The sequence below is a fragment of the Miniopterus natalensis genome, chromosome 14 (assembly GCF_054644295.1).
Source record: "Miniopterus natalensis isolate mMinNat1 chromosome 14, mMinNat1.hap1, whole genome shotgun sequence".
NCBI lineage: Eukaryota > Metazoa > Chordata > Mammalia > Chiroptera > Miniopteridae > Miniopterus > Miniopterus natalensis.
Window position 1 is genome coordinate 29,809,298 of NC_142094.1, and position 10,979 is coordinate 29,820,276.

A 10,979-nucleotide genomic window follows, 5' to 3' on the forward strand; every position below is an offset into this window, starting at 1 on the left:
TTCATTTTTTATACCAAACTTAGGTGGGTGTCCTGAAACAAGATATAACTACTTCAAAAGAAACAAGAAATACTTTATTAATTCAAAAACCCTTTGATAGATATCTTTCAAATAAAAATAAGGGACAAACTAGTTTGATTATCCAACTGCTTAATAAGCTAAGGAAAGTCAATTTGGCAATATAGTTACAATGTTACCAAGCTTATAACTGTACGTAAATTGTCAGTAATGAAATTGATTCTTACAATTTTAAGATTCGTTATGTAAGTAAAATAAATTCCACTGTCTGAAATGTAACAGATCAGCAAAAAGTTCTGAGTGTTTTTTTAATATTATCAACAAATATCTCAGAATATTACAAAATACATTATTTTCTCAAAGAACAATGAAAAACTAAACTCACTAATGAATCGATTCTATTACCTCCCTCCAAAAGGAATACTTATTCTTTGACTCTAGTATGAAAAAAAATCTTACTGTTTCTCTTTAAGTCTATCAGTTTATTTGAAGAGTATCCTGAGAAGGTAAAATGAGTTTTTAAACATTACCATTTACCACCACTTATCTGTATGAACCACAATTTCCTAGGAACAATGCAATAAAAATAAAATACAGACATAAAGCAGATGTTGAGGCTGATATAAAATAGCAACTTTCAAGTATAACTGCAATTTTAATTTCTCACTATTCCTGATTGACTTTATCTGAAGAATGCTAGAAGTTTGAAATTACAGGATAAAAGTATATTAATAAAATGCTACTTTCACTTGTTAGAGCTCTCTGCAAAATGTGTTTTTTTAAAAGGCTCTCTACAAATTAGAGTGTTTGAAATCTACTAACAAGGTTTCAGACTAGATAAATCTAAACTCATGCTATAATCTAGCTAGTCCTGACTAGCCTTCAGTTTATTTTCCCACAAGGATTACTTCTTTCCTTGAGCAATGCTAAATGCCATGTATTCCTAGAACATAAATGATTTTATGCCTTTATATATGCTCTAGGCCAGAAATACCCTTATTCCACTTATTTTGGAAAATTCTATTTTACTTTTTAAAAAATTGTTTTCCCAACACCATTGATCCCCCGTGTCCTCTTCCACCGCCACCCCCACCCCAGCCGTCACCATACGCCATTGTCCATGTTCATGAGTTTTCTTTTTTTTTTCTTTTTGCTCAGGGCCCCCACCCCCAACACTTCTCCTTCCCACCAGAGCTGTCTGCCTGCTCTCTATTAGTCTGTCTCTATTTTGCTTAGTAGTTCAGTTAATACCCAGAAAAAAATGTTCCTTTCCTCTGTGAAACTCAAGAAAGAATTAACCACTTTCTCCTCTATACACTATTATACTACTTATCACCACATATTACAGTTATTTAAATATATTGTCTCCTTAAATGCCAGCAAATCCTTTGAATGCAGAATCCAAGTTATACTCATTCTGGCACCCCTTTCCCTCCCTGTTCTTAATACGCTAAGGTTGTAACACATGTACAAATAAATGGTAAAAAAAAAAAAAAGTTAAGTGTAAGAACAAAAGGAAATAAAGTGAGAATATTAACTGGATAAGTTTAGTACCGAAAAATTAATCATTGAACAAGAATAGAATGGTACTGTCTCTAGCTAATGTACTCAAAGTGTGGTCTGCAACCTATTTACCAGTCTGTGATGTGATAAATATAAAAATTATGATTAAGCATTTAGAAACTTTCACAGGACTTTGACACTAACTTTTATATCTGTTGAATCTTTTTGGATCTTTTAAATTTCATTTTTCTAATAATTCATTTTAATTATATTTTTATAAATAATCAGTCAATGATAGATTGGATATTTAAAAAACAAAATAGATTGAGAAGTACTACAATACAGATAAAAGATAGAAAGATAAGATCTTGCTTCACTCTTTCAATGAGAATTTGGTTTAGAAGGAAGAATATGATATATATATGATACATGATATATACATATATATATTTTTGTAATATGTATCAAAACTACCCATATTTCTCAAAGTTCACATCATCATTTTTGAACTTTAAAACATAGCTGTTACTAAATTATATCTGAAAATACTAAAGCATAACTAATACTTCCTCCTAAAGTTATTCAGATGAAGACTAGATTTCAAGTTGCAATTAGGGTTTGTTTCTCTTACTGCCTATTAGACACAATGGCAGAGACAGCTACCCATCTTTAACTGACTCCACAGAGCTATCCTATTGCCTGGTAAAGCTTTTCAGCTTTCTTCAGCTCTCTTTCTGACCTGCATAATCTCAAAACCCTGGTAATATATAAAAGCAAAATAATTGTACTTTTTTTCTTCAGAAACTCTTCTTTCAATATTTTTATTCCTATCAAGAGGGATTGATTTATTTTCTCAATCCTCAACATTAGGAGCTGACAAACTTTTTCTGTAAAAAAGCAAAGTATTTTAAGGTTTGTGGACTATGTGGTCTGCTGTCACAGCTACTCAACTCTGCTGCTGTAGCAAGAAAGCGACCACAGGCAACATATAATAAACAAATGTGTATGGCTGTGTTCCAATGAAATTTTACTTACAAAAACTGGCAGCAGGTTTTCAGTTTTGGCTCAAGGACTAACATGTTGATCCCTGTTCTGCATCATAGATATAACACAAATGTGCAATCATTACAAAACTATCACACAGTAGATGCTCAAAAATTGTCATTCTTGTTTGCATTTATCATCAACTTTTTAAACTGAAAGACTGAGAGGTTCATCAACATTCAGGCTTACAAAAGATGAGACACTATTTTACAATAAAATCAGAATAAGTATATTGAAAAAATTTTTTGTGCCTTGTCTTTAATGGCATATAATGGGAAGCTATAAGCCTTTCATAATATCATTAGATAGCAACATTTCCACTGGCTATAAAAAACAAAAAGAGATTTTTTTTACATTAATTGTCACAACCACTGCAACAAATAATGTATGTGCAATAATCCCCACAGAGCAGCTCTTTTAAAATGAAACACAAACTTGGCCCAAAGAGTCATAATATAACAAACAAAGCCAACTACAATTCAGAGTAGGATGCTTTCTGTTTAATTCACATTTATTGAGCAACTTCAAAATGCAGAGCTCTTGTCTGCATTTTTAACAAACCTGAAATGTAGATTTATTCATCTTTGGGGTTCAAAGTTGGCCTTCCCCAGCATGTGATTACTTCTTTCTTTCAAGGGGTGAGAGACTCTAAATAAAACTCAAGTCAAATCCTAACCTTCCCTTTTTCATCTAAGTGCTGGCCTCCTAGTGGAATGTATAGTTGTATGAACAATTCTCTTCCTCATTCTAGAATTCTTTTTCCTCAGAACACAGGAGAAATTGATAAATGTTTAATAAGTTTCCAAGGGAGTCTTAGTTAGATTCTAAATATCTTAACATAAACATTATCGCTAAATCCCCCTGAAAACTCTCCTGACTCTAAAATGACCTTAACACAGATGACTCAAAAATCTCTAGTTCACAGTCCTCTATAAAGTATCAAGTGGTTGGTTTTTATTTAGTAATGATTTTCAAAATATTATCATTACACTATATAGATAATACACACACACACACACACACACACACACACATATAATCTTGAAAGGCTAATTTCAAGATCAGGAACCAAGTAAAAGAAGTCTAAAAAGAATGTAAGTGGACTCTCTCACAGGGATTCACATTGAAACAATAATGAGAAGGCATATATAATATTCTGGGAATATGATTTCTGTGAGAGAGGTGAGTGCCCCTGGAAAAGGGCTTAGGACACTTTTGTATGTTCACTGAGATCTAAAATTTGAGATGTAAAAAATTGTCATCATGGAGTCTTAATATTATTTTCTTTCTCCTTGTTTCCTTTTCAGTCAGCGATTCTTCTGATTTCCCAGACTTAAAATTCTAAAGTTACTCCTGATCACTTCCCATTTTGCTTGAAAATTCAATCACAAATTCTTAGCAACTATTTTATTTCTTTTATACCATTCTCACTCACTATCCTTACATATAGAGAACATACTATGCTTGTGCTGCCTACCTGCTTTTTCTGTCAAGATTCTTCAATGCTTCTATATATTTTTATTAGAAGTATTCCCCAAATACTAATCTTACTTTTATATGTTGTGAATAAAATATAGCCTGATCAAAAAGGCAGTTTACTGCCTAGTAATAATAAAATATTTTAAACAGTTAAAGAATACGGGAAATGCTTTATAGTAAAAACTGAATTTAAATAATTCATAAACAATAAAAAGATTCTTACAGAGAAATTTAACAGAAATGGAAAACCAACCCCCAAAAAAGCAAATGCTATAAAGCAAACCTTAAATTATGCAGCTACTAGGGGCAGAGAAGGAAAACCAGAAACTAGAAAGATTATGCTTACTGCAATAACCGATGCAGCTGCTGTTATTACTGAAGCCTAGGATAAAATATAAAAGTAATCAGAAAACTGTACTCACGGAAATTAAAGGAAAAATCAAGATTGGGCCTAAAAGAGGGGAAAATACCAGCAGTGACTTGGAAGTTGTCTAGTGTTCTATGGAGAGAATTTCTGACTGGCTTACCTAGGCAACAAAGCAAGTTGCCAGTATTACTACTTATGACACATCAGTCACTCTACCACTGGAGGGAGTCTGATCACATATCCTTTTATGTGGCTTTTACTCTAATAACTTCCTGTTTTTCACTGGGAATGAATTAGAACCCCTACGGAGAATATGAATTGGTTTAACATAATCTGATGGTTTTCAAGCTTTTTCAAGTTTGTTTCTTTTAGTTTTTATTTTATTTTTGTTTTGTTTCATACTCACTAATAAAAATTAACAGTATTTCTATAGTCATATCTGGGTCAAAGAAATGAATCCAGAGGTCACATATGGTAGTACGGCTCTATCCTTAGAAAAAATTCATAATGAAAAAAATTGTTAAATCAAGAACAAAGAACAGTTCTGATGCAAATATCTACCTAAAACAGGTATCAAAGTCACAAGGCACACGAAATGCAGCAAACAGCAGATAAGAAGCAGAAGCTGAAAAGAGCTTGTAAGATTAAGGCTGACGAGGATATATCTGATGGTATAAGAAAATATAAGCAAAGGATAGAGTACTGTAACTGTTATTTTAAAATTTACTGTCCTTTTAAAATTCAGAATTTAGTTTCCACTTATTACTCATGAAGTTAAGTTGACAGAAGAAGGATTTACTAAGTAAATAAAACACAACTGAAATGAAAAAAACCACAAAGATCTAAACATTTGCAAAAAATAAAAATAAAAAGCAGTTCAATTCAAGAATGTAAGTGGAGAATCAGATCTTGAGTAAAAACCAATTAACCTTGGCATTTGTACTATGGAGTAATTAGTAATTTATTCTAAAATTATAGTCATTCAATGAATGGTTTTTAAACCAAATTTCAAATTAAGCACATAGAGAAAAGAAAAAAAAAAATGTATGTGGAGAATAATAATTATTATTCCATTTACAATAATAATTATTCTTTATTTTGTGTCAAAGCTTGTGAGAAATGATATATAAGTAATACCTCATTTAATTATTTTAACAATCCTACAGGATTGACATTATTATACCCATTTTAAATGAGAAAGCTTGGGGCTAAACAAAGGTTAAGTAATTTGCTTAAGGTAACAAACATACTTATCAAAAGTCAATATTATGTAGAAGTCTTTCTGATTCTAAGATGGTGCTACCACTATGCTACATGCATGCCAGTGAGACTGAGAAATGATCACTTTACATTTCTCTACTATTAAAGATAACAGTTATGGGAACTCCTCCTACATGTCTGCTTCAGAAAATGTCACTAAGGATTACCTAATACAGCACTGTGCTACTAAGCATTTCTGTGTTACTTTATGTTTCCAAAGTTAAAATTTGTTTAATTCACATGTCAATAAGCATAAAGAAGGGAATCCCAACTGATTTATAATTTGGATAGGAAAAGGCCCAAATTTTTAAAAAAATATTTTTTTAATTATGTAAAAAGGAGAAAATCTTTTTTCTTTTCCTCCACAAAATTATTGTCAGAGACAAAGACGGGGAAATCTGTCAGCTTCTGTCTGTGCAATTTCTTTAAAACATGTTCCCCTGCTGACTAGCATCATAAACTCCATAAACCATACCTAGGCAGTCATAAAATGCCTTGATCATGGAAATAATGCTTGTTAAAGCTAAGAAAACTTGGGGGTGGATTTAAGTGCTATACAACAAATTAATTTTGCATTTTTTCCCTTACTTTTATACTTAGGACACAGCAGTCACACAAGAGTGCAGGGAGCTCAGATGCATGTAAAGCAATATATGGATAAATTTTTCCTTTTCAGCAAGAAAATAAAGCTTCTATATACATTATGCATGATAAAAACAATGGAAAATACAACTAATGTAGAATTCTATGTGCGAGTTAGGGGCTATTTTGTCTTATGGGTAAATTAGTCTGAAGTAACTATATGAAAAAAACTGGAGATGGTTTCTCATATTATAGATGCTTGCATATGAGAAGTTAGTACTTTTTTTCCCTTCAATTTTTTGAAAGTCACAATTAAAATACATTACATATGCAACTTGAGGATGCTTCAGCACAGCAGAAAGGAGGAACAGAAACACTCTTCTACTTGCAGTAGAGATTATACAAACTACTATATCTACAGCACATCTACCTAGGTTTCCCAAGAAAAGTCTATCCAGAATCATCATTTTGAACTACAAGAAAGATCCAGGCAGGGACCATGAACTAGCAACCAAAGAACACATGCCTATGGTAAAAGCACAATGAGAAAATATATGGTTGTACAAGAACCCTCTTGCTTCATTAAAAACATGGTTATATGACCACTTGGACTCTATTACACATTCTTCACAGACTATTAAATACTTTGAGAAACTATGAAATAAGAAACATTGTGAATTGTTGCTAAGAATGTACACATTAATTTATAAGAAAGCAGACAAGTGACAAAAAAATATAGAAGAGGAGAGCCAAGGAAATATAAGACATACAGTTATGTTTACCATCAACTATAGCTCTTAGTTGATGCAATATGCAAAACATTACAAAATCAAAACATCTACAAGTGGAGAGGGTAGAAGAAGTGTATACTTAATATTAATATTTTCTCCTTTTCTGTTTTACTCCACTTCTAAGGAATTCATGTTGTTCTCATTTTTCCCTTTGTCAGATTAATGGTAGAGTAAAATAAAGTGAGAAAAGTAAAGAGCAAATGAAACAAATGTGTTCCTGTGACCATAAAATTATGACAATATAGCACTTAATATAGCACTTATTATGTATTTAAGCACATAACAGATCTTATGCCACATCCTAATCTTTCTATGTTATATATTTACAGAAGTAAACCAGTGAGACCTGAGAAGAAGTGAAAGGTAGGAAGTGAAGGGAGCAAATAGCATCTAGAAAGCTAAAAATTTCTCAATAAAAAATTATGATAAATGAGGTCTGGCTGACAAATTTAATGCAACATTTTTAAATTGTTCTATAAAAACAACTATATTATCTCCTCTAACTTATTCTTATGAAGTCAACATTTTTGGAGTTGACATGCAGAGTCACAAAATTAAAAATTAAGCATTTAACAACATCTCTACACAACCTATTACCAAATTTTACACATATTTTAATAGAAGAGTTAGGCTCTTTGTATTTGTTGGTATAAGCTATTTTATAAAATGAAACCCTATTTAATTAATCTATATTTAATCAATTAGAAGTCTGCAAATAAGTAGTAATTTTCATAGATATTGCTTAGTCCAGCACCCTTGCCTCAAATTAAATGTTACATAAATTACTCATTTTCCAGGATCAATAATGTGAATTGAAACAACTAAAAAATATGACCAAAATAAAATAGCTACCACTCTAGAAGAGACCACAGTATATGCAGCATTAATTTTTACACTCTACACTATTAACTCTGTTAAGTTCATAAAAAAGTAAAAGCAACATTATTTTCCCTAATATCTCTAAAACATATGGCAAAGGCAATTTTAAGTATTAAGAGTACTGGGTTCTGAGGAGTAACCATGAATTGCCTGTTTCCAATTACTACAATAATGAGCTTTTGGTATATCACTGAAGTAAGTGAAAATGAAATAAAAATATTTACAATGGTAACATTATAAAAAGTCATTTCACAAAAGTATAAACTAAAACCTATGCAACTTCCTATGTAGTATATTAAAAACAATCTTTATAGTCTAATAATGCAAGTTTATATATGGAATACCAAAATAATGGCTTTTAGATGCCATAAATATGTGCACCTATTACTATGGTGACCAAAATAGTCTAAGGATAAAGGAAATACTATAAGCAGCTTTTGCAAGAATATTTATCCATACTACACCTATTTCAGAAATTATTTAAAGTGATTTTGGCTTCAAAGAACAATTATTCTGTGCCCTAAATTAATAAACAGAAATTCAGTGTCCAGCTGACCTAAACTGTACTGTATGGCAACGCCTAACCAAGTTGTTACCATGTAAGTGACTTTGGAAACAAGACCTCTGTTCTCTATTTGGATTACATACTGATAAATTTTACGACCTCATTGTGAGCATATCAGTATCTCTAACTTAACCTTGGCTAAAAACACTTTTAAATCATTGTCTCTATATACAGTTAAACATTAATTTCATTTACAGCCAAAAGTGTTCAGGGTGATCTTGACAATATAAATTGTTTTTCCTTTGTCAGATGTACAATTTCACAATTATCTGGCCAATCAATTACTAATCAGATGACTTCCTTACAAATGAAGTTTTATTCCACATCACTGAAATAGCACTGACTCTTCAACTACTCCAACTAATACAGAAGCATGAGAACTACCCATATTGCACACAGTACCAGCTTATCTCTAACGCTCAGAACCTTTCTGTGTTCAATCAATTTCCTTCTTCAGGAGACTGCCAACTTTAACAATAGAATAAGCCATATAATATCAAGGCACAATGATAAATATTAGCCACATATTCTGAATCACAGCAGATATATTAGGCCACTTCCTTTACAGACTTCTTTTCTGTCTAAACTTCTTTTTATTTTATTTTTAAATAATTTATTGGAGTGACATCGGTTAATAAGATTATAAAACCTTTACAGGTTTTTGAGTTTCTGAATGACAGCCCCAAACCACTAAGCTTGTGGCTGTCCTTGGTGCTGAAACTCTTTTTTTTTCTTCTTTTTTTTCTTTCTGCCCCCTTCATTGGAAAAAAAAAATCCGTGGTCCCAGTCGCATTTTGAGAGGATAAAAATAATTCTAAATTCTCTGTTGGGGGTGAGGGAGGTGTCAGAAGATGGGAGGTTTTGAAAAGGAACCGCTAAGTTTCTGGGCAGAAAATGCCAACTGGGGGTGGGGGTGGAGGTGGAGAGGGGGGTGCTGGAAACATCCAGAGGGCATTTCCCTTCAGGTGCCGGGGGACCCAGGACATCGGGACTGCGGCAAAGATGGGAAACGCGCCTCCACCGCGGCAGGAGCACCGGCGAGAACGGCGGCCGAGACCCGGCAGCTCCTCGGCTGCGGCCGTTGGGCGAGGACACGAGGGGCGCCGCGGCCGGACGACGGCGACTTTCCGTGCCAACGCGCTAGCCCCTGGGTCCTTTTGTTTCTGGGGCCTAAGGGCAGGGCGGCTGGGCTGAGGGGAACCCCCACCTGCATTTATTTGCAAGGAGGGGACAACAAAAGACCTTGCCGCCCGGGTGGGCAGGGTCCGCGCAGCCCGAGTGGCCGCGGCGCCTGAGCGCGGGCTCGGCCCCTCTCCTCATGGTCCCGGCAGCTCTTACCGTCCCGGTCGCACAGCTGAATGGCCTCCAGGCTTAGGTTTTTGATCACCTCCTCACAGGGGCTGGTGGGGCTGTTGAGGGCATGATCCAGGCGCGGCACCTCCATTTTTCTAACCCCCTTCTCAAGCCCGCCCGCTTCGTATCCAGGCTCTCTCGGTGGACCCGGTGGGAGAGAAGGGCGGGAAAGGGAAGGGGAGTGGCGGAGGGAGAAGAGGACTGAGACGCGGAGCGGAGGGGTAGAGGCTTGAGCCGCCGGCTAGAGAGCCACGGCCGAAGCGACGGCCGTGGCAGAAGCTCCGGGGAGTGCGCGCCTCTGAGACACCGAGAGCGACCCAGCGCGAGGGCGGGAGGCGCGCGCTCCTGGCGGGGAGGGGACGCGGAGAGCCGGGAACGCGAGGGAGAAGGCGCTGCGCGCGCACGCTCGCGAGAGGACGCACCCACCTGCTGGCGCGAGGCGCTCGGCCCCCGCCCCCGCCCCCGCCCCCGCCTTCCGCGCGCACGCGCCCCCGGGCCGCCCTCGCGCCGCGGGCCGGGGAACCCGGCGGGTGAGGCGCTGGCCGGCAGAGCGCGCGGGGACGGCGGCGGCTGGGGCGCGGCGCGCTCGCCGGCCCCCTCCCCAGGTGCGCGCGACGCGGCGTCCTCTCCCTCCCGACGGGGTCGGAGGGAGCCCGGGTTAGCACCGCGGCGTTCCGGCTCGGGCAGGTGCGGGCGAGCAGGTTAGCCGTCAGGGACTGGAAAAACCCGGGTCTAGCCCCTTTGCATTGGGGTTTTGGAGCCGGCGGGCTGTCGTCGCCGCTCAGGGCCTCGGGCTGCTCGGCGCCCATTCCCCGCTGGCCCTGACGCACCTTCCCGGCAGCTCCGTCCCAGTGAGAAATGAGCGGGTTATCTGAGGAGTGGCGGGGGCTAGGGACAGAACCACCCCCCCTTCTCTAAAATAGATGTGCTTCAAGTTACCCTAAACTTGCCTGCCCATCGTTTTTAGTGACAGTGAAGATGGGACAATGCGCTTAATGAAGGTACAGATGTTTCAAAAATAAAATAGATGCGGGCCACAGCCTATTGATGTCTGTTGCCGTTTGCTTCTTTTGAAATAGTTTTTAGTCTTGTTGCTATCTCAGGATCCAAAATAGTGACACCCCCCCCCCCTTTTTGG

The 10,979-nt window shown here is 36.9% G+C and overlaps 1 protein-coding gene across 1 annotated transcript in view; it reads right to left on the reverse strand.

The window, feature by feature from the left end:
- The window catches only part of PHYHIPL (phytanoyl-CoA 2-hydroxylase interacting protein like), a 36,775-nt gene extending 26,843 nt beyond the window's left edge, over window positions 1-9,932 (reverse strand). The window contains exon 1 of the mRNA XM_016220833.2: window positions 9,827-9,932. Within this exon, the coding sequence (XP_016076319.1) occupies window positions 9,827-9,932 (106 nt within the window). The remainder of the gene's footprint in view (window positions 1-9,826) is intronic.
- Between the last annotated feature and the right edge of the window lie 1,047 nt (window positions 9,933-10,979).